A 24,598-nucleotide genomic window follows, 5' to 3' on the forward strand; every position below is an offset into this window, starting at 1 on the left:
GGAGCAGCCCTGTAGGGCCAGAGTCCTCTCCTGCCCTGTTTCCCAGGGCTGGCCCCACACCCTGCTGGCACAGGGGGGCTCAGGGCCCTGGCTGCTTTGAAAGCTCCCCTAAACCAGAAGCGCCTTTTCTTGCCCGCAGGACGATCACCTGAGTGCACAGGTAAAACCTCATCAGGGACAACTCAGAACTGCTGCTCTGGCAGCAGGAAAGCAAAAAGCAAGAGAGGGTCAGGAGTGATGTGGATATCAGACAAGATGTGTCTATGCATGGTACATATCCAAGAGGGAAACTGGGTTTGTGCTGGAAATGGTTCCTCCAAGACTTGGCACTGGACACCCCAAATTAGCCACTGATGAAGATTCTTGGTGCTATATTTACTCAGGAGATCAAATGTCCAGGAGAATCCCTCCAGAGAAGACAACCACGCACAATTCCACTAACCCAAGTCTCCTGGCCAGAGGACTATGATGCCCCATGCACTAGAAGCAATTCTGAATTGTTTCCCACCAAAAATAAACCTCTGAACCACAATATGTGTGGCTGCAACTTCTCCAAAAATTTTGGATCAAAAGGAGAAAGAGAGAACTTGCATTGGAAATCTTTGTTTTGGCCATTGGAAATCTTTGTTTTGGAGGAAGAGAGAACTTGCAATGGAAATCTTTGTTTTGGCCAGCTCCCACAGAGCAATAAATGTAACCTTTCTAAAACAAGACGTATCAAGAACTTTGATGTAAATGATGAAACAAGATTTGGTAGCCACAAAATTTGGCTTTTGCACAGCCAGCCTGGCAAGCAGGGCCAGGAGTGCCAATTTCCACCATTCACCAGCCTGAATGGTGCTACAGGTGAGAATGAATGGCAAGACCATGAGACAAAACCCTGTGTACCTACCAGCACTTCCCACAAAGCAGCTGAATACATTTCAAAACTACATCTGCTTCCACTTTAGGTTTCTAAATATCCTCCAATTCACTCCTTTGAAGATAACTCAGTAAAATTAAATACATTTTGATGGTAAAATCTGGACATGACACAGTAATAAACACTGAATCCCTGCCTAAATAACTAAGGAAACACAAAGCACTCTTTTTCTTTCCTTTTGAACTAACAGCAAAGGAAGTCAGGCCATGGTTCACAAACAGTTGTAATCAAAAATGCAATACTTACATTTTTTCATAGAGGCACTTGCATCCAAGAATGGGTGATGGAAAAATTCATCTGAAAAAAATCAAGAACAATGACTCAGTGAAAGAAAATGCCTGTAAGAAGTTTACAAAGCAGATAAAACACAGGAAGTTATTGTTATACAGTGATTTTTCCATGCAACAATGGAAGCTGACTGACTATGGCTGCATACAGAAGTGGTCAAGACAACAGGCTGGAGACTGGATACAGGACCTGCTCATGAAATAAGGATGGGAAATTAATTGGATCCCTGGCTAATCAGGATGGTGAATCACCCTAAATGTAGGGATCCAGGGGAGCTGCATTTATCACACTGCACTGCCACTCACTCCAGGGAATAGGAGTGATGGACAAAAGGCTTCCACTGAGTGATGTTACATAACAGAGACACAAACCCACCATGCACTGAGGGCAGAAATGCATTTTTAATGGGCCAGCCCAGAACCACAGCCCAGAACTCCCTCCCTTTCACATCAAACACAACTGCTGCTTCCTCCCCTCATTATGGGAATTCATTCTACAGATCCAGGCCAAGAAAAGCTTCTGTCCTGGCTTGCTGAACACTCTCTGCATGCTTGCCTGTCCTCACAAGTAGCCACTTCTCCCAGTTCCTTCATCTCTGATTCACTGCAGCTCTGTGCCAGAGCCCTCTCCTATCACAATCAGCAGCTCAGACTTTTGGGAGTGTCAGCCATGGATCAACACTGATTACTGAGCTCCAGCTTCTTTCCCAGAATGGATTTCCTGTTGCAACACCCAAGGTTTACAAACTTCTACTGTAAACAGCTCCTCTTTGGGGACTGAGCTTTCCAGAACGCAGTCACTGGGCTTTTTGTTTGTCTGCTTTTTAACTTTAAATAATCCCTCTCCTCCCCACTGCTGTGCCAGGGTCCTGCAGCAGAGTGCAGTGAGGTCTGGAGCTCAGCCCAAGGCAAGGAATGGAAATCTTTGGCAGGGAAAGCTGGCATCTCACAGATTAGATCTGTTGTGGATGGAGAACATCCCCATCCTGTGGGAGCTGCTCAGCTGCTGGGGTTTCCTGCTTCTTTTTCAGCCTGCTGCAGGAGAGGAGGGTACCATCCCTCAGCCAAGCTGACTCAACTGAGGGGGTGGAAATGATGATTTCTTTCACTTTTCCCCCACTCCTCGCTCCAAACTGCTTATTAGCCGTGCTTGCAAAGCAAAATTCAAACAACCCAGCTTGTAATCATCAGCAGGAAACTTGCAACTTGAAACCCTCCTGGTTTTCCTTTAGATAATCTTGAGATTGCAGAGAGCATCAGTTCCTGGCAGAAGAGCAGCTGGGACACACAACAAGTACATGAAGTTTCAAGCCGGTCAGTTGCTGTTGTGTGACCCAGCTGAGCTCTGTGGAGGTCACTGTGACATCTCCAGGCTGAGGGTCCCAGGGAACCAGGAACAGCAGGAAACCGTCTCCTCTGGGGACATGCCAATTTACTGATAAAAATGTAATTACGGACAGGAAAAATCTCAATATTGCAAGATGTGCTGTAACTGTTGTCCAGAGTGATATCAAAAGCTCCCATCTCAAATTTCCAAGTGTTAGACATGGACTCATGCACTTTACTCCCAAGAGGTACAAAACCAGCTCATATGGCCTAAAATGCTTTGCCAGACAATTTCTGACAGCAGGGAATCCAGAACCTCCAAGACACCTTCTTTTGAAATGCACAGCAGAATGAGAGGAGTGGTAGAGATCCACAGCCCAGATAAAAGATCTGCAGGGAATAACCCTGCCAGGTGATTCTATCCAAGCCAGTCTGTCAGGAGCTTCAACAACTCTTCAAAAGCTCATTCTCTCATTTCTACACTGCAGTAACCAGCCCTTGGCATTCGTCACTGGATAACCATGATCAACCTGAGCTAATCCACAGTTGCTTATCCAGTTGACCATCCCCAGAAAGGCTTTCCTGCTATCTCTAATCTAAAAGAATAACAGAGGGTGCAAAACAATTCCTCTTCATCACCTAGCATGTGCTGCCCAGGAGGAAACAACCTTCCTGAGCAGATAAGCAAACAAAAACCCAACAGAAAACCAACCCTCACATCCCAGAAATATCAAACTATTTTACCCAAGTCTGACTAAAAAGGAGCATCCTGAACACACACGGGATGTGTTTGCCTTTAGATGACCTGGTCTTTCAGTGATTCAAGGAAAGGCTCCACCTCTGCCTGCTTTCCTCTAGGGCATGGCTTTCCTTGGAGGTTCTTCAGACCTTTGAGCTCAGCTAAAACACATCTGGAAGATGCTGCCAAGTCAGAACCACTGGGCTCACAATAAATTATCTCAGTTTGGAAGGAATTAACAAAAAAGGGGAAATCCTCATGTCAGCCAAGTCAGGAGACTGAGATAAAGGCTTGGAGAGCTGGAGCCCTGGGAAGGACCAAGGCTTCCTCCCACAGAAACTGGAGAAGGAGGGGAGGGTCTGCAAGCAGCTACAACTCCTGGCTCAGATTATCACAGAAACCCTCAGAAGGAGAGGGTAGTGACTGGATTGCTCAGTAAATGAGTGCAGCTTGCAGCTCTGGAAGAAACTGTGACAGAAAAGCACAGATATACAAGACACATTTCACCTAGTAGCACATTTAACCACAGCTCAGAGAGATGATAAAAGCAGAAGCCAGGACAGGGAATACAAGTAACAAACATGCTGAAAGCATGCCAAGTCTCCCTGGTTTACAAAATCATACTGAAATCAGCACTGACTTTCCAGCACATAAACTAAAACCCCCAAGATCATGCAACCCTCCAGGCACAGGTGAAATCCAGGTGCTTGGATGCTTCTCCTAGCACCAGCCAAAAGCAGAGAGGCTTGTGCAGAGGCAGAAGAACACAGAGAGCAGCAGAGCTCCAGGTGGGAGGAGGCCTTACCAAAGTCCATGCGGTCCTTATGGTTACGCTGCAGGAGGCCCAGCAGGAGCTGCCTCAGGTGGCTTGATGTCTCCCTGGGGATGCTAGGATTGAAAACAAAAGCAAAATAAGACACTGGCAGTTTAAGTAAACTGCTTTTACATATTCAGAAAGGCAACTGGCAGATGCAAACTCACTCCATGCCTGCTGGGCCAGGAACACCAGGAGCTCACTGGAGGGAGGCTGATCACAAATGTCTTTATTTTGAGTTTCACTCCCTACTGCCATTGGGCAGGCTACAGCTCATTTTGCTTCACTGGCCTCTCCCATCAGCACCTGCAGATCCTTCCCTTCACAGTGTCATCCCTCTGGTGCTCAGCTGAGCCCATTCCACTTGCAGTATTTCACACATAATAAATAAAATCACTCCTACTTGCTCTAAAGGGAATAAGATCACTAGAACAAAGCAATTTCCAAGGGGAAGCTTCCAATTAAGACACTGGTGGTGAAATGCATCACCAATTAGTACCATTTTATTAAGGCATTTATTTTTCAGTGCAGTTTATGTAGGACTAGCAAGCAACCTTTGTCTATGTGGTTCCTGGATATACAGCATAGATAATCAAAGGCCACTAAGATGTGAGCAACTGCCACCTGAGCAAAATCTGTAAAATCTGTGCAGTTATTACATCACTTTTCAGCATAGTTAGGAAGAAAATATTCTTTTCAGCAGCCTTTGAAACACAAAAGAGCTGGTAAAGCACTGTGCTCTCTCTCACCCCACAAGCAGATGGGGGAGAGGCCAGGGCAGCTCTTCATAACCTCTGCAGATTGAAAAATGCAGGGAATAAATGAATGGATTAAGGCAAGGAAAGCAGAGTTCAGCTCTTGCATAAGTGGATTCAGCTCTGCTGACTCCCCTGCATGCCCACAAGTGCTCAGGGGGCTTTGGGCTGGGGCAGAGCTCTCCCAGAGAGGCGTGGGTGGCTGCAGCTCCTCTCAGCATTAACTCTGTTTATCATGGCTGTTCCCAGCATGGCCCCCACGCTCTGCCAGGCTTCCCCTCTGCCCATGCTGGGTCAGCTGAGGTAATGACATGTGTGCCCAGCACTGTAATTTTAGCTCTCAGTGGCTCTGCACGTGGCTCTGGCATCAGCCACTGCCCTGAGGCCAAGCCTGACCAATGCTGGGAGAAAAAAACCCTTCCTTTATCATCCCCACCAACACACCCTACCACAGACAGGGGTAAAACAGCAGCTCAAAAACAGTGAGGGGAAAAAAAGGGAGCTAGCTAGCAGTACCAAACTGTTCACAGAAACAGGAGATGGCAGGCAAGGTATGTGTATACACACTTCAGTGCCACCCAGTTATTTCTCTGTGAAGCCCTAGGCCTTGCTGGGGCAGGAATTTGAAGCCAAGATCAGAGAATGAGGCAAGCATCCCTCATCCTTGTTTGTACTGGAGGAGCTGCTTTTCCATCCTGATGCTAGAATGGTTTGTGCAGCATCTCAGGCTGACACAGGACTCTGAAGGGATGCAGTCAGACTGAGCCTCAGGTTGAGCCTCCCATCAAAAGAGGGGTCCCTTGGAAGCACACTGTGTAATGGAATAACCCAAAGACACCCCAGCAAGCAGCCTCCTGAAAAATGCATTAGTGCTGGAGTCCTGCAGCCCTACAGTGTTTTCATCATCATTTATTTATCTGTGACACGTAAAGCTCTCATTCAAAATGAGTCCATTCCCCTGATATGACTTTAACCTTGGTTTTAAAGGCAAGAAACAGGTACATCAACCCATGGACTTCAGATGGCACAACACAGATGAAGAGGGTGCAGATTAACAGCCTTTTGTCTCCTCTTACCTCTCATGTCCAAAGCGTCAAGCTTTGCTACCCTTCAGTAATATTTTCTAGGACTATCTTTTAAACATGAGCACAAATCTGCCTCCTTGCCCCCACAACCTGGATGCACTTTGCCATGCAAACCAGCACAATGAATGTTAATTGTTTAGATCAGCACTATTAAAATTGTGAGGCCTTTGGGCTTCTGCTGCCATGGGCTCTCCAGAATGCTCAGAACAGCATCTCCTCACCTGGAGCAGCAGCAGTGCAGCCAGGGACAGCTTCCCCACTCCATTCCCAAAACACCTTCCCTGGCCATGGCAAGGAAGTGTGTGCCAGCCTGCATAGCCCCAAGGAAAATGAAACCAAATCCTGGCACTGCTGCAGTCTGAGAAGGAGGTCCCTGGAGTAGTTTTGTGTTTCATCCTCTGCTGGCAGGGCACTCAAGGAGTTTATTCATGTTTACTCAGGAATAGCAGAGATTGCAGCCCATGCTAAAGAGACAAACTGACTCTGGAAAGATGGAATTGCCATTTACACAAAGGACAGCTCAGATCTGACTTCCACAGTGAGAAAAACAATCACCTTGGATCTGAATTTTGGAAGAATTTGGCAGTTCAAAAGTGCAGATAAGTGAAAATGGCAAATGCAGACTGTGAAGGACTCAAAGGACTAATCCCTTCAAGAACAGACATGCTCTCCTCTTACAGCTGAGTTCAGTTTTCCCCTTCCCTGCACCATGAGCCAAACAACAGCAGGGCAGTGGGATCAACACATGAAAACTTCTTAGTTTTATGGATTAATTTCTCATTTAGTAAGAGAGGCTACCTCAAAGGTGAGCAGCCATGTTTTGGGTTGTGCAGGAAAAAACAGGAGCTCTGCTTTCTGCTCACACAGACTGGTTCCTACTATGCAGTCACATTTTTGCTTTAAATTGTTTGGTTTTAGGTGTTTTACTCCATCACACCCTCTGGTTCAGTCCAGGTCCTCCAGAGGCAACCCTGGTAGAAATTTGTGCCTTCTCCCCAAATCAAAAAAGGAAGTAATCAAAGGGAAAATAGCTGCATATCACAAGATATGCAGGTAATAATTGATAAGAGCTCCAGCTTCTTGACAGTTCTTTCCAGTTATCTCTTGGAGCTGTCTGAACTGATAAGGGAAAAGAAAAATCCATATACAGCAACTCAATGACCTTCCTGCATACATGGCTGCATTAGCAGCTCTGACAACTGGGAGATAACTTCTGGTTAAAAAAGGCCATCCAGATTTTAGACACACAATCTGGAACTTCAGCCCTGTCTCTGTACCAGGCTGAGGTTTTCAGAGCCAGCATAAGCTTCTGCTTTCAGAGCTCAGAAATTAAAAGGAAAGACCACAGCAACAAAACCAAAATACCCTGACAAATCACAGCAGAGAGGTAACATACACCCTGCTGGGATGAGAGCAGCTCTCTTCCCCCTGGAAACTGCAGCAGTGTCCATTTCCAGGGAGGTGATAGTGTTTCCCCCAAGAGCAGGATGGACACAAGCAGTTGCTGCCCTGACACGTGAGAAATGGGAATGTGATCCTCAGTCAGGTGTGGCAGGTTCCAGCAGAGCTGCAGCCTGGCTGCTCACACCACCCCAGACCTGCCTTGAGTCCCTCCCAAGGCTCTCAGCCCCAGGGCAGCCACGTGTGCAGCAGGACCTCCAGTTGGCTCTTAGAATCACCCATAGCCCTCAATTTTTGCAGAGTAGGAGAACAATGTCTGTTCTCCAGCCCTGGCTGTCTGCTGCTGTCTGACTTTCCCTGGGCCCCATCACTGCTGGGCTCAGGAATGGGGAAAGGCAGGAGGCCAAATACTTCAGTCACCTCCCCAAGTGACAAGCCAGGAGCATGCAAGGACAGGTGTAAACACAGAGTAAACAAGTGCCTATAAACATTGATACTGGAAAAATTCTTACTTGGGCATCAGCATCTTGTTTTTCTCATAGAAGAGGCGGAGATCCTGTGGGCTGCTGGCCTGTGGGGGAGAAAGAAACCAGCACATGAAGCAGTTGACAATGAAGGAAAGGGATTAGCATCTTTATTTCACTGCAGCTCTGAAGAGCAGAGGCTCTTTTTAATTGCTGGACCAGCAGAGACAATGCAGCTTGCTTTGGATTGAAAAGGCAGCCCTGTGCTGCAGTGAAAATACAATATTCCAACCTGCTGCCCTTTTGTCCCTGACCCGGTTCTGTCCTGCTCTGCCCTTCCACAGACTGAGCTTCACTGCAGTGGGCTCTGATGCTCAGGTTTGAGCTGCCCTAATAGCCTCACCCAGGAGGCAAAATAATTGTAGACGTGAGGAGCCCCAAATGATGAATGGCAGCTCCTGCTGAGAACATGGATTAATGCTGCAGGGCATTTAGAAAAGGGGCAGGGAGCTTGTTGATGGGCAAGGGATCTGTGAAGAGCCCAGGAACATGGAAAAACAATTGAATTAGGATTTTCTACTTCAGTTCCAGGAAGCCAGAAGGTCTCAAGCCACAGCACTATTTTATTTGTGCAGTAATAAACACAACTGTGGGGAATGTTGATGACAAGATTCCAAATTCTGTGAGATGGGATTAAAAAAAAAAAAGGTGGGGGCCAGGCACAAGAGGTTTACAGCTGAGGTTAAAAATAAAATCACCAGTAGACAAGCACAGACACATAAAAATCCCCTAATATAAATTCTCCACTTGTTTTCATGCAATGAATAATACAGGCCAGTAAATTAACCCTAGAGTCTCAAGCTTTTCTGCTTAGGCAAAGTTGCTTTATTAAAGGCAGAGCAGGCTGGCTGGCACACACAGACATGAAGGCACATAAACAGGGCAGGAAGATGAGAGGGATTCATCTGCAATCAATTATTAGTGCAGCAGAGTGTGTAGGAAAGTGTGAATGAGGAGGCAACAGGCAGCTTCTCCTGATGTTCAGGGCAGGCTCAAAAACCCCTTGAGCCTTCCACCTACTTCTATTTCTAAGTTAGAAGCATTTAAGGTCAATTAAGATGCTTAAAATGGCAAATCAGACAGGCCAATCTGCAGATGGCCATCAGAATACCACTAACACTGTATGGTTGGAAAAGCAGCCACATAAGATGCTGTTTCAACACCACCTACTCCCTCTGGCTGAAGATGAAAATTAAGGATAACTGAGAGCTCAGTAAAAAAACCTCAAAAGAAACCAAAGGTAGTCTCAAAGCTGATGGTATCAACACACTTGTGTAGTATTCATCAGGGCAGTGTTTTTTTTATACAGCCTTACCAACAGAAGCTACACCAAAAGAACATCAAAATTAAAGCAGAGCACCTTGTTACACAGATGCCAAACTGCATCATAATTTCCAGCTGCTGCCACTCAATTTGATTCAGGAAAAGTCCATTTTACACCTTCCCCTGGCAGATCTTGGAATGTAATTAGATTAATATTTGGCAAACTTTAGGGAGGCAAGCATACACACTGCACCAAATATCCTGGCCACACTGCCCAGAGTGATGACAAATATTCCTGACAGACACAAAATAAAGGAGGAGCAGAACTCTAGCCCAGGGAGGGAAGGGCTCATTCACTTCAGAGAGATACAAGCCTTGGCTGTTTGCTCTGGTCATTTCCTGTTGCAACAGCTCGATTGTTTCACAGATACAATGAAGCTCTGATCTACTTCAAACACTGTTTTGTCAGAAGTTTTCCTGGCAATAAAGAGGGAGTATATTTAAAGCAGCACATACATGCAGACCAGTTCATTAGAGAAGGTTTTTAAGCAATGGCTTGGACAGAAACAAAGTTCTCAATGAACTTTTCTTCCTCTTTGTACAAATTCAAGAGATGTGCCTGTAGGGATGCTGTTCCTGTCTCAGTAGCAGCCTCACTTGCTCTGCAGAGACCTTGCCAGGCTCCTCCTCATCCAGACCACCCTCCCTCCCTGAGCCTGTGACTCAAGGCTGGTCCCAGAGCAGATACCAGGGGAAGGGAGTCATTCCAGTGAGTGCCCAGCACAGCCAGCCATGGATCACCATTAATTTGGTAAAACCACCTGCAGCTCCACGTAACTTCATTATTAATTGACTGAGTCACACAGTTCTGCTCCCAGTAACCTCACCACTGCTCTCTTGCTGTCATACAATTCATAAAGCACTAGGACTCTCAGCCACTTTCATCAACTCTCTTTCAATAAATAGTGCTTCTCTTAGAATCATGGAAAAAAAAACAACTCAAGTTTGCAATACAGTAAAAATGTCACTTGAATTCCCTCATGTAGGAAGCTAAGACCTTAAACTGGAATCTGCCTTCCAGGCAGATACACCCTGCCCAAGAAAAACACCAGAAGCATGAAACAACCACACCATCCAAGGTACAGAGAGCCAACTTCCACCTGTGGGCCAGCACCCCTCTATCAGAACCAGGGATGCAGAACAGCTCAGCTTTCCCCAGGGCCAGGAGGGCACCCCAGCAAGTCAGTCCACACCCTCAGTCCCCCTCTCATGCCACCAGGAGCAGCTGCATTTTGGTTTTGTCTCCCCTTTCTATATATAGAGGCAATTGGGCAAATTCAATCCCGCCACTCTGTTGCTTTGTCCTGAGCAGCAGTGGAAATATGTTGAGCCAACAAAGGCATTCAGCAGAACCCTGCCAAATCCCCTTCAGTGCTGGCTGCTGGCAGTGATTGCATGTGAAAAGCAGGCAGGGTGGTGCTTCCAAAAGCACTCAGCAGTGGATTTGTCATGCTTGGGCCACGGCTGGATGCAAAAGCCCAGAGAGAAGAGGGCCAGAGACTTTCACACCTTCCCTGTCTATCCAACACTCCACAGCAGGTGTATGGTATTGCCCTGCTCTTTGAATCCTTGCCTTGGGGATTTAGAGGTGAAGAAAGGGTTATGTTAGAAAGAAAAAATAAGTAAGTAATGTTGTTTTTAGCTCAGCAGCTCTAGGGAAAAGCTTGAAAACCTACTGAGAATGTTTTCTGATATTTTAAGACTCTCACAACTAAGTGGCTGGCATTCAGAGGACTTGAAAGGACCAGAAACAAGCAAACAAAAAAAAAAAAAAAAAAAAAAACAAACAACCCCTGAACCTATTCCTTTAGCAGTGCATGGATTTCTCTCTAATGCCAACAGAGCAGGGTAAGACGCACAAACACTGGTCCCAAGGGCAGTGGTCCATTGACTACAGCAACAAGTCACTCATTGCACAGTCTCAGCAGAATCACCCACCAGTTCCAGGAATTCCTGTCCCCATGAACACAGGGCACTCCAAAGGAACAGAGCTGGGAACAGAAGAGCAAGCTGCCTAACAAATATACCAGGGGTTCAAATTCTTGGCATAAAATCCAGCCTTTCCTGGTGTTCCTCAAGGCCATTTCACAACATAGCAGTTGCTGTAAGTGATACATAATCCCAGCACTTATGCAGACAGAATTAAAGCAGTGAACTTGGTACACCAGACTTAGAAATTAATTTTTCACCTAACAGCTAGCTGGGATGAGAACACAAACAGGCAGATTAACTCTTTCAGAGCTGCAGAAAAAACTTGCATTAATTTTCTTGTCAACTCCCTACTCTTTGTCTCACTCTGCCCCATACCCAGGGCACCATGTCCATAGAAAGCTCCAGATTCCTGCAAGGGCTCAGACAAGCAGGTTTCAGGGTGTTTAGCAGGATCTGATGTCCCAGTGCCAGCTCTGACACAACCTGCACGTGCTCAGTGGGGTGTCTGCTTACCAAGAGCTGCCCAGATTTAAAAGGGGTCACACAACAGAAGCCACCAGAAATATCAGTGGGATTCCTCCCACACAGGGGACAAAAAAAAAAAAAAAAAAAAAGAAAGAGGAGATTGAGGTCATTTAACTAATCATATTTAAAACACCATATATTTAAAAAGGACTAGATTGGTTTTGGATTGTTTTAGACCTTGTGTAAATCTTTCTTCTCTTGGCTCCAGCTTTGCTTCTGGTTGTCACTTGTTTACACAGCCAGCACCATCTCACAGTGGGAATGGGGTCCCAAACTTTTCAACTCGGGTATGGACAAGAATAAACCACTACACTCCCAAGGCACTTCCCAGGTCTAGTCAGCAGGAAATGCACTGTTCAAGTCCTGTCCTCAGTGACAGAAATGCAGAGATGTGAGTGCAGACCACTTATTAGGCAAGGCAAATTAACAATTCCACATTAATACAGAGCTCAGCAAATCTGTTTATAGGGATTATGAATCCCATTAATCTCATCCCTATGGCAGTCTCACTGTTTTGTTTATGGCCATGTTTAATACAAAAAGCTCCTTAAGAAAGCTTCACCAGCCATCCTACCAACTGTTCACATCTGAGCATCAGCAGCTTCTTTCTCCTCTGTGTGCAGTGAGGCATGGAAGGGACAGGAATGGCTCTGGGAAATTGCCTTGGGTGACCCAGCTATAGTTAAAATTAACTCTGAGACAGCCAGAAATCACATTCATGCACATGCACATCTCTGGCTTGATTTACAAGCACTTTCAGGATTGACAGCTGCCTCAGCCTTTCCACACATTTGATCTTTTTTCCATCTAACCCATTTCCCCGAAGCCCTACTTTATTTTTAGGCAGCTCATTCCTCCTCACTGCAGATAACACTGGAGTCCTTTTTGTTTGCATCCTCCTGGAGGTGCCTCCTTGGCTCAGGCAGTGGCACCCAAACTCGGAATGTTTCATGAGCTCCAGATTCCCGTGGGAATCTCAGCGAGACAGAGAAGAGGGGCTGTCTTTGCCAGCCTGGGAGAGAAGGCACAGTGAGGATTTAGCCTGAAGAGATTCACTCAGAAATCCAGTTCCTGGCTTCCCTGTGCAGCTGGGTCTGCTGGTGGCACTATGTGGAATCTGCCTGTTTCCTTCCCACCCACTGGTAATCCTCCCAAAAACTCAATCACCTGCTGCTCAATCACCTCTGTCCCCTACCCATCTCTTCTCCTAGAAGCTCATTCCTGCCCATGGTATTCAATCACCTGTTCCCTACCCCTTTTTTCTCCTAAAAGCCCTTTAACCACCAGCTTCTTGCCCACTCAGTGCCCATCAGCAAATTCTTACAACACAGCCATGCCAACAAAGACAGAAAGCCAGTTAACCTTTAACCAGCTCCCTCTGGACAGGCTTCCTTCACCTGCACCTCAATCTGAAAGGCAATTTGTGACATGCATGGCCAAAACAAATAGATGGGGCACAAAGAACCATCTGGGCTGAGCTCCTCTCTCTCCCTGATCAAACACATCCACAGCTGCTACTGCAGTCACAAACAGGGCCTGGCATTTTGTTTCCAAATGCAACCTCCAAAAGAGGAAAGGGTGTGGGGAAAACTGAAATAGAGAAACCAGTAACCCCCATTCCCAGCCCAACAGATGTTTATGGACAGGGTTATTTAATGAGGCAAGCACAAACCAGGTCAGGAACTGCTGGGCAGGGACTGAAGTGTCCCTTCACTGCCCACTTCAAGGCAGGGCATTGCCATGCCTCAATCAAAGAACCCCTATGATAAAGCCACCACATTAAACAGTAATTAAATCATTAGAATGAGTAGGTATCAAAGTGCCTTTAATAACTAAAAGGCACCAAGATACAAGGAAGAATCTGTGCCATGCTCTCTATGCATGCAGTCAAAGCTTGCTTTCTCCTCCCCTCCATTTTCTTCTTAACACATAAATATTTATTTTCTTTCATCCTAACAGTCCTTTTCTCCTATCAAACAAAGGTATCAACACTGATGACAAGTGGATGCAGCCATTAAACAGAAGCCATTCAGAAGTTTCAGTGCATCAGTGCATTTTGCAGGGGTTTATAAAAAAAGTAACATGCAAAGGAAATGAAGTCTTGCTCTAAATACAGAGGAAGCTGGTGGACAGAATACAAAGCATTGGAGTGGAAGATTCTCATAGCAGCAGGGAAAAAATTACCCTGAAGGAAAAAAGTGTTCTTGGCTTTAGACAAAACCAAAACATACCATTAGTTTACTCCTGTATTTGCCCACTCTTTCCTGCAACAGACTCAGAACTCACTTTATCCTCCCTGATGATGTAACTGCATAAACATTCCAGGTCTTGTGTGAAACCCTAAAGAGCTGTGGAACTGAAGCTCATAAAGTCCTTCACTTCATAAAATTTGCCTTATTACTTGAGCATAAATTTCCCTCTGACTTCCTTTTGTGCTATTCATTTTTATTTCCCTTTTATTCATTTCTGGGGGTTTGTTGGGGATTTTTCCCATTTTGAGGGAATCAGGATAAAGGGATGTCAGGCCATAAGAAGAGAGGACCAGAAAGCAAGGGGGAAAAAATCTGACAAATACAATACTTTGAAAGAGTAATTTCAAGGGAGAGTCTGCTGATCTCATTCAGAGATGGAAGAAGTAAAGCAGCACAGAGTGTGGCTAACAAAAAAAATACACTGAGTCTATATGAATTCCACCTATGGGTGATGAAAAATATGTGAAGGAATTCTGAAGCAACAGGAGTAAGGTAAATCAGAGAATGTTGTTCACAACGGATATGCTGCAGCTCAACCAGAAGTTATGGCATTAAGTACAGGGTGGAGCTTTACAGGGCTGTGTTATATTTGGAGGGGTTTGGATCTGATGAACATAAACATTTCAGGCTGGAAGAGACTGCTGTGAGATGACAGATAAGAACCTTTTGATATTATCCTACTTAACTACTCTGAAAACCAAGTTGATTTAGCTGCAATACACAACTTGCCACCAAATCATCCTGAACATTAACTTGCAATTACAATCTTTCTTATAGTCCTATATCCAACAGAATTATAATTATAAATTATACACTGACTACAGTTGTAAATAGAAACTGATTTTCTAAGTGTAGGCCTAAAAAACCCTCACAGCTTTAACTGATTCATGGTAATTTTCTCAAAAAGTGACCCTTCTCAAGCTCCTAGAACTGGGAAATACATTTGAATGAGAGACAGCCCAGAGAAGAGTCATATTCTAGTAACACAACCAGAATTACAACACATAAAGCACAACACTTTAGTCAAGGTGCTAGCCAGACCTTCATGGGGCTGGATCTATGGGAGTTGATATTAGAGGTGACAGAAGCCTTAGAGTAACCTGATTAGCAGGAAAAAATAAGAGATTAAAAAAGCAGGAGAGAGTCATAAACATCAAACTTAAGCAACTCACCTGGAAGGGAGCCTTTCCTGTGAGACACTGATAAATGATGGTTCCTATACTCCAGAGGTCAGCTTTGGCATCATAGTGTTGGGACATAATGACTTCTGGTGCCTTTTGTGGGAGAGAAGAGAAATTTCTTTTATAAGAGGAAGCAGTTTTGGTGGTTTGTTGGTTTTTATTCAGGAACTCCAAGAGATAAGTCACCATCATGCTATAAAACCTCTTGAGCTAGATTCCCCAATAACCATGGAAGATTTACTCTCAATAAGACTGTAACACTACATTGAATGGGCCACTTCCCTATTTAAGTGGGGGAAGCACAGACTTCCATTCAGAAGACAAAAATACATCCTAATATTGTGTATTTTGGGCAAACTCAGCACTTCCCCTTCTCCCAGCGTACCAGAAGAAACCCCACTGAAATCACAAACAGATCTTCTCAACCAAAGCAAGGAGAAAGATCCAGAGCAGCAAAGGCTCCCACTGCACAGGTGAACTCCAGCCTCCATCCTGAGCTGCACCACTTGGGCACTTCCCTCATTTAGCCCAAGATGGCAGCACATTAATTCAGCTGCAGGGCCTGGTGCCAAGGTCACAGTTTGGGTTCAAAGGCAGCGTTCCAGTCCAACAGCTTGAGCCCTGCTGTGCCTCAGACTCTGGTTTCTAATCCCACATTGTGCCCTCAGCTGCTCCCTCCCAAAGCTGGAGACAGTGCAAGCCCCCAGAGCCCCTGGCTCAGCAGGCAGAGCCTCAGGAGCAGCAGCAGAGGAGGGACAGGAGGCCAGGCTGGCTAATCCCTCGTGTTTATAACCACAGATTTCATTGCACTGCTGCCAGCAGGGAACAGGATCAATTTTTTAGCTCTGTTATTAGTAAAGGCCACACGTAATGGAAATAAAAAAAGGCAACAAGTAAATTGTGGAGAGGAGCTTGGTCTGTCCCTAAGGGAAGGAGGCATGACACCAAAAAAAGCCAAAGCAGCAGGACAAGAACTGCACAAGGAGGTTTCAAGTCTTGCCATGGCATGGATCATACTGGGGTTCAGACAGAAAGCTCCTTTTGGTAGGGGTAAAATACCTTTCTGTTATTTTAAAAGAGCAAAATAAAATAAAGTAGCAATAGGCTGTGAGCTAAAGCAGGGAATAAAGTCCTGCCTTGCCAGCAGATGTTCCCAGGGCTCCTGCACAAGACCTACAACAGCAGGAGGGAAAGACTTCAAAATCCTCCCTAAATCCCAACTGAACCCTCCCTTCCCATCTTCCTTCAAGCCCATCAATAAACAGAGAACAATATGAAACATTGAGATTTCTTGTTAATATCCAGTGTTGTTTAAAATAAAAATAAAAAAACAAACAGAAAAAAAAACATCATCACTAGTTTCCTCCAGCCCTTTCAGAAAATAAGCTGGGTGTTTTCAATTACTTCCACAAGGGACTCCGAAAGAAAAAGTATCACTAAAAATAGACAACTCAGGAAACTCTCACAGGAGAAGAGAGTTACATCATCTTCACATATAGCATAGCTCAAATAAACATCAGGCTTCAAATAAGGGAGAGAGAGGAAGTGTGTTTTGCTTCAGGTAGTTCTGTGGAGCAGACTACCAGATGCACTAGGCCTGTGCAGTGCAGCACAATCCAGCCTAACCCTGCCCAAAGACTACAGACAAAAAACTTAGGAGTGGATTAGACAGTATTTGAAATGAGTTGCCTTTTACCCCAGGGCACCTGTAAAAACTTGAACCTAAATTGACTCACATCATCTTTTTACTTTGAGCTCAGACACCCACGTCCCCAGGAACTATTACAAGTCTGGTTATGACATTTTTATTTCTGTCTGGTTTTCTCATTTTTCCTTTCAGTGACTTGATGTGACACCGAGACCTTGACTGCTGCCATGAGCACAAATAAGAGATCACCTCATCACAACCTGATCCCAGGGTGGGAAGTACAAAGAGGGTAAAGGGATCAGTTTGGTTTCTTACACACATCAGTTTCAGTGTCTAAGCAGCCATCCTGAAAGCATGGTTTATCCACATCTCACTTGGAAGTTACATGACAGCACAGGCACCTGCTGTCTGACACTACCAGCAGCCAGAACTTCAGGACTGTGCTGGTTTCAGGCAAATAAACAAAATTTCACCTCTGGGGAAAAGTCTAGATAAAAGCAAAGCCTTGCTTTTGGGGAGCAAAGCAGGAACAACACAGAAAATCCTCTAGAAAAGTCACACTTACCATGTACATGGGTGAGCCACACAGTGTTGCTGCCATCATGTTGTTCTGCAGGTACCGGGCAAACCCAAAGTCAGCTGCAAGGAGAAACAGAGGTGGGTCAGGAGCAGACACCAGCTCTGGAGAGCCTGCACCTTCTCCAGTTCATTCTTCCTACTCTACCTTCACTTCCCATCAACCTTTGCAACCTATATCCTATCTTGGTAAGGCTTTGACAGCTGTTCTTGAGCAGGAGCACCCTTGTGCGAGTTATTAATGCACAGTACAGACACTACAAAAGGACAGAGCCAGTCCCAAGAGTGCTCAGATGAACAAACTCCCATCCCTCTTTCAGGGATCAGAACCCATTTGCCTGCACTCTGAAATGCCAGCTGGGGAGGCTCTCCTGACTTGAGTGAGAATGTGCCAGTTCAGAACCAGCCAGTTCATCTGCTGCTGTCTCAGCCTTTCATTGGGGAACTGAAAGTCGCCTTCCATTGAAAAGGCTGCAATGTGAAACATCCAGGAGGAACCACTACTCACCACTACCCACATTTCTAGACCAGCCCTACCAAAATGAGTCTTGTTCTGTTCCTTTAGAAGAGTACCAACTGTGCTAACCCCAGCACTAGGCCAGATAACTGAGCCACAGTTCACGTAGCAAGTAGAAGAGCCAGGAACAAGGAATACCAAGAGGAATTACCTCTGCAGGTTACTGGGCATCTGATCATATGACACTGAGATGTTCTCTCAAGGTTACCAGATATTTCAAGCTAGGACATTGACACAGCTGTTTACACTGTCATCTGTCACTACTGAACTGGTACAGCCAGGTTCTCCCTGGACCATGCACTCCTCAGGGAGCACAAGGAGGGTTGCAGGTTACATCACACCCAGAGCAGTTGTGCCCACAGCCCTCCTGCCTGTTTGCAGCTCCCAATCCCTTCCTTACAGATATTAACTCTGCTTGACAGAAAAAACAAAAAACCAAAACCAAACAAACAAACAAAACAAAAAAAAAACACCACACCAAAATGCTTCAGCTGAACAAGCAGCAACATTTCAAACTTTTCCACTGGAAATTATTTCCGAGCTGAAGGAAAGCACTAACACTTTCTCCACAGCACAGGGTTAAGCTGAGGAACACTTCTGCCTAATTTTTACCTAATTGGCGTCAGCTTCAGCTCTGAGTTGTAACGTAACCAAAAGCCCACATGTGAGGGTGATGTCATCTTATTTTTGAGGGACTGCAGGGAATATGTGTGCTCTGTAACTGGATTTCTGGAGCACTCATCCCAGCTACTGGTGCATCTGTGCCACTTGCCTGATGTGCAGAATGGGAATTTCTTCAAGATGCAGCTGAGAAGCCTGTCTCTGGTTCAGACTGAGAAAACTCCCACTTTTGGGTCTGCCTGACAACCCACTCTGAGGCCAGCCAGGAGAGCACCTAGTACCAGGTCTTCAGACAACAACATTTAACCTCAACACTGTTAGAAGCTGAAGACTAAAGTCACAACTTCTGCTCATTTCCTGATAAGCCTGGAGATTACAAGCCAATTAGGGCAGGCTGGTGTTTGTTTTTACTGAGGGTGGCACCATTGAACTGAGAGCAGAGCAAGGCCTGCCCAATTCCTTTGTGTCAAACCTGTGTCCTGGCAGAGTAGAAAGCTTTTGCTCCTACTGCTTGCAGGCAGCTGAAGGCTGCATTTACCAGAGGAGCTAAGAATGAGAAACGTTAGGGTGTTTTTAAAGTGGAGAAAAGCTTTTCTCCTCCTAGACAGCTCTCCAAAGTAAAATGGAGGTTTCCATGTGTCCATCACCAAACTCCCAAGTGCTCAGGGTGACGCTGTAGCGGTGCCTTACCGATCTTTATGCGAATGTTGTTGGGATTCGATTTCCTGCCCCCAGCATAGGAAAGGAGAATATTCTGGGGCTTCAGGTCCCGATGGATGATGCCCTTGCTGTGCAGCATTTTCATGGCACCTGCTATCTGCTGGAGGAAGAGCCTGATGGTGTCTTCACTGAGTGTCCGCATAGCTGGCAAGGAGGAAAGAAAAACAACCACAGATGAAAAACTCACAGTGCCAGTTCTCTGAGGAGCCCAGAGGGCAGAGTCTCACAGCAATTAACTCTAATTTGTCATTTTATTCCCACATACGATGTCTTTTCCCCACACACCATTTCTGAATGATTCCTACAGGCAACAAGGGAGAGCATTTGCATTCCCAGCTTATTCTGTGGTCAAGGCTGTTTTCAGCCCTGAGTCCCTCATGGTGAACTCAGGCCAGCCCTGGGTGCTGAATCTGGGTTATTAACTGTGTCCAAAAGTGGCATCTGGTGAGGTTTAGAGCTTCCCTCAGCAAGGCAGATCCAGGCAAGCACCAGGCAGGGCTGTGGCTGCCTGGGATTATGGTCAGCAGCAGCTGGATACCCAAGGTCAGAGCTTTATCACATAGACCAGGTCTAAATGTGGAGCTCAGAGGAAAGGCAATTAGGATCAGGATTTATACCTGCAAGAGTCATTGAGGCCCATGCTGGACCTGGGAAGGGTTGATAGGTTAAATTCACAGTAGGTTAGGGCACATGGCCAGCAGGGATCTGTACCTTTAGGGTATGAATCCAAATCTAGGCCTAACCCTTGTGCATCATCACCTGACCAAACCAGAATTCTAATCCCAAACCCCGTGTTTGGGTGAACCACAGTTCAGGACTTGACAAAAGACCTTACCAAATGACCCCTGCAAACCATCACCTGCCACCCTCCACCCACAGATACAGCAAGAGTATCTCAAAATGTTTTCACAAGCCAAGTTTTTTAAAAGAATGTATTAGTGATCAAAATCTGCAAATAAAGCAGCTCTGGAGTGGCCTCTCCTGAGATACAGCCTTCCCAGGGACCATGGTGTGAAAACAAACATTGAAGGGATTAAAATAATTTTCAACTGGCTCTTCTAATCAGAGCAGTGCAACATCAGCTCTCGTTATTTTAAGAACTACACGTATGAAACTCTTGCCAGAGCTGGGAACAGCCTGCTGAACAAACCCCAGGATCAACAGTGCTACCAGCCTGCCTCCTTGTCAGTCACTGAGCAAGTCAGGCTTCAAGGAAGCACCATACCAGTTGAATAAAATTATTTCTTTTGTAAAAAGTCCTGTAAATTACTTGGGACTTCATTATAGCTCTTCCAGCTGTTCTCTAGTAAGACATTAAAACAGGCTGGCAGGAGCTTCAAAACATCACCCTAGCCAGTCAGCTAGAAGGGAGGAATCCTTATGAAAACACAGCTGAGGCTGCACACAGCTTTAACACAACACAGGAAATGAAAAATCTAACTTGTAAAATACATGGATGGGAAGCAGCAAGGGACACAGATAAGTTAAGCAGCGCTTAGAATAGAAAATAAACTCCCACCACTCCCAAGGCTCACTGGTCTGGGAGGCACAAGCACAGCTAAAGTGTCACCATGGCTATCAGGTGGTCCTGGCCTCCAACACGTGAGAGCAGTGCACATGTACACGGAGTTTCTGTCCCCTCACTGAGCCTTTTCCCCATGAACTGGCACTCAGCTGCAGTTCACGAGACTCCTCTCCAGAGGGGAGATTCTGTGAAGGGATTTTAAGGATACCAAGAGGCAGCTCAGATGCAAGTCTTCAAAACACACTTGCATCTTCTGAAGAAAGCACTGCCTCATCTTTAACAAAGCTCTCCCCAACCTCCTCCTGAATTATCACAGTGTACTCAATCTCATACCATTTTCTGTCTATTAAAAGTCCAGCATCTCTTAGCTGTGCTAAATATTCCTTCCACCAAAAGGACTCTGTAGTATTTCTGCAATCTGTACTCAAGGAAATCTATACAGGAATGGTTAAAACACCATCTTTCAACAAAACAGCAGGAATTCAAAAGTTGTATTTTCCCAATTCAGCTCAGGCCCAGGAAAGGACAGGCTGACCACCCTCCTCCACACATGAAGCAAGACGTGAAACCTGATAATTGTTATTATTAAGGCAGCAGGCAATTACCAGCTCCTGGCTGAACACACTCAGCCTCTAGCAGAGGAGCTGTGGAGAGCCTTGTCCTGACCTGCAGTCCCAGGAGCAGCCACGGCTCTGAGGCATTCCCTGTCCTGCAGATAATTTGGGGGCTATAGGGCAAACACAGCACCAGCCACAGCCCTCAGCAAACCAGCTGAGCCTCCCTGATGGCAACTCTAACTCTTCATAATACTGAAAACAACCACATTGCTAACAAGATCACAAAAATTCATCAATAGAAAACAGTGTTTCTAAACTACATGTTCCTGCAGAATTTAAGCATTTCCACCTCAAAGAAGTCCATACAAAGTTCTCAGCCCTGCAAAAGAATTGTTTTCCTGGCACACAGAATCTAAACTGGCGTCTTGGGCCTGTGCAGACATAGTCCCACAGTGCAACTGCAGTAGCAGAGTGGAGCTACCATTGCAGGGCTGCAAAATCAGCCAGAGAAATCTGCTGGATCCTCTGGCAGCATTCAATCTCACAAATCCAGGCAGGACTGGGAAACTGAGGCTCTGCCCTCAGGAACAGAAAAGGGACAGTCAGTTCCTTGGAGACAGCAGGGGCAATACCCTTTTACCTCTCCCCATTAACAAACAGGCTGTAACACTGGAAAACAAAACTCCTTATCTCTCATCCTCAGTCCATCAGTCTACTGTGTGACAGCAGCAATCTGCAACTGAAGGACAGAAACATAAATACAACTGACATTTCCAATGACTTCAGGATACTGGGCCTGCAAAAGTTCTCCCAGACCAGCTACCAACAGCAGAGGGAATGAGAAGATACAAAAAACTCATTCAATTTATGTGCCATAAAAAAAAAAAAAAGCCCAAGAAAACCTCAAAACAGTGGAGAACAAAACACTGTCTTCCTTTGCTACATCTCAAACAGGGAACTTGTAAGTCTGTCCCTGTAAAAAGGGGATAGTCTCATCTTCACCAGAAAACTGCTGGCAAAATATAATCCTGCATTAAAGTCTGGGCATCCCTGTGGATGTCTGTGGTGAGCAACACATTCTTGCAGAGGATGCTGTTTCATAAGCCCTACTCTGCCATTACTGAGAAGCAATAATATCCCTGTGTTTATTTTCATGGGCTCCACTTCAGTGATGAGGCACTCTTACTGCCTTGGGCTGCTCAGGTCAGTAGATCAGAGAAAATATTTACTCTGGGTCACTGTGGGGCCCACGTACCTCGAGCTCTGAAGGCAGAGAAAAAGGATGAAACCACCTAAGAAGTGCCCTGGTCAGCCTGTTCTGAGAAGTTCAGAAGTGCAGTAAACAGCCCCCGTCAGCTGATCAGGAGATGTACTGCAGGGCACCCACTGACGTTGGGTTACACCATCATTTTGGAACAGTTATTTAGGAAAAAGAACATCTCCTCTTACCCACAGGTGTCACAAGTATCTCTAACATAGGCCCAATCCAAGTCACACTGAAGTCTGAGAGCAAGCTGACTTGTTTGGGGCCTGGCTTTGAACCTATCCCATCTACCCATGGTCAGTGACACAGATTCACACTCTTGTGACTCTTCTGTACAAGCCAGAACACTTATTCCAGATATGTCTGTGGTGGGACTAGACCTTCTTAATTAACTGGCTGTAGAGGGAGAAAAGCTACAGAGCAATGTTCCACACCTCTGATTTGCAACAGGGTCCCTGCACTACTTGGGATGGACTAGAAAGATCAAACTCCCAGCATGGTCAAACCAAGAAATTCCCTGTTATGATATGAAAGCAGCAGCTTTAAGAAACATCACAAATATGCTCTCATGAGTGTCCACAGCCTGTGCCAACGCCAACTCACAGAAATTAAGGAATTTCAGCCCAGCTGCTCCTGAGTACCTGAGGACACAATCCCAGATATTCCTGTACAGAGCTGGTCCCTGCTGGAACACCTCCCCCAGCTCCAGCACACACCTGCCACTCTCAGCTCAATTCTCAGCAGCCTCCACTGAAAGCAACTTCTAGACATCTCCCAGAAGGGAAATTGCATTGGACCTGTCAAGGACACCACCACAGCAGAGCCCACAGAGCCTTGGGCTGTACCAGAGATGGATGGGGCTGCCCAACACCATAAAATCCAGCCAGACACACACAGTGCACTCCAACGTGCACCTGTGCACGTCCTCCAGTCATGAAGACAAGGAGAATGAGAGTGCCTTTGGATTCAGCATGGAATTACCACATTGCCTAATGCCTGTAATTAGAGGGCAGAATGGATCTGGAAGCTTACAAGCAACTCATTCAATGAGAACCAGGGGATTTGCATGTGCTGCTTGCTTAAGTGTTACAGGAACTACCAACCAGCACAAACGTCTGAGGAGCCAGTGGGAAAGTAGATGTTGCAATTAAACACCATCACACAATTATCAGAATAACTGAAGCAGCACAATAACCACTCAGTAGAGATGAGCCTCCTGAGTAGCAGTCAAATACTGAAGAAATCTAAACTTTCCAAGATGAGTTTTCAGTGAAAAATCACTCCTGTCAAAAGAACCCTGAGTTCTTTTGCAGAAGCTGGAAGCCTGCAGAAGCTGGAAGAGGAGATACCCCAGAGGAGCATGTGGTGAGATGCAGAAATCTGACTTTTATCTAGGCTCTGGGATCTGGCATTGATGGGAGTAACTAAACCTTCTTGCTGCAGTCCCTTCCTGACTCCTCCCTTGGAAATTGGTGCTTGCTGGGTTCTCTTCACTGGCAACCAGCACACAAGTGTTAAGAGTTAAAACAAAACTAAGCACCAACTTCCCAGACACAACAATCTTAACAGTTGCCAAACCAAAATATTTTATTGGTAAAAACAGAGCTAAAGGTTAACTTTCTCACATGAACTCAGGCAAAGAAAGATCAAGTTTTGCACCAGGTAACACTCAAACAAATCAAACTGGGGTAAAGCTGAATTTTATTTGGAAAATACAATTCATTGTCACTGTCTCAAACTAGCCACCAGCTTCCTGAGTAATTTCAATTGATAGGCCAGGAAGTGAGCTGTATTAACAGCCTAACTAACTGCATGCTTCACTTTTTTCTTGAGGGTTTTTTTTTTTTTGAGGGAGGAGGGTGGCAGAAGGGAAAACAACAACGTACACACAGAAGTAGTGGTACAGACCAGATGATTTCCTGTAAATCCTTGTTTCTGTTATTCGTTTCTATAATTTCTTGTTTGCACACACAGTTTCCCAATGAGAGTGCAGGGCCCACTGCTTTAAGATCAAGGTTCACTTCATGTGCACGAAAGATAAAATATTAAGCTTTCAAAGCCCATGCACTGGTAAAACTGAAGTTTTGCTATTTTTTAAAAGCAC

General features: G+C 45.5%; 1 protein-coding gene across 1 annotated transcript in view; it reads right to left on the reverse strand.

Annotated features, from left to right (window-relative positions):
- Positions 1-24,598, reverse strand: part of ULK1 (unc-51 like autophagy activating kinase 1) — a 74,601-nt gene that overhangs the window by 32,329 nt on the left and 17,674 nt on the right. Inside the window, exons 7-12 of the mRNA XM_058816684.1 lie at positions 19,119-19,292; positions 17,280-17,353; positions 15,058-15,159; positions 7,842-7,900; positions 4,080-4,162; positions 1,169-1,219 (exon numbers count right to left, since the gene is read on the reverse strand). Coding sequence (XP_058672667.1) covers positions 1,169-1,219; positions 4,080-4,162; positions 7,842-7,900; positions 15,058-15,159; positions 17,280-17,353; positions 19,119-19,292 — 543 coding nt within the window. The remainder of the gene's footprint in view (positions 1-1,168; positions 1,220-4,079; positions 4,163-7,841; positions 7,901-15,057; positions 15,160-17,279; positions 17,354-19,118; positions 19,293-24,598) is intronic.

The sequence above is a fragment of the Ammospiza caudacuta genome, chromosome 18 (assembly GCF_027887145.1).
Source record: "Ammospiza caudacuta isolate bAmmCau1 chromosome 18, bAmmCau1.pri, whole genome shotgun sequence".
NCBI lineage: Eukaryota > Metazoa > Chordata > Aves > Passeriformes > Passerellidae > Ammospiza > Ammospiza caudacuta.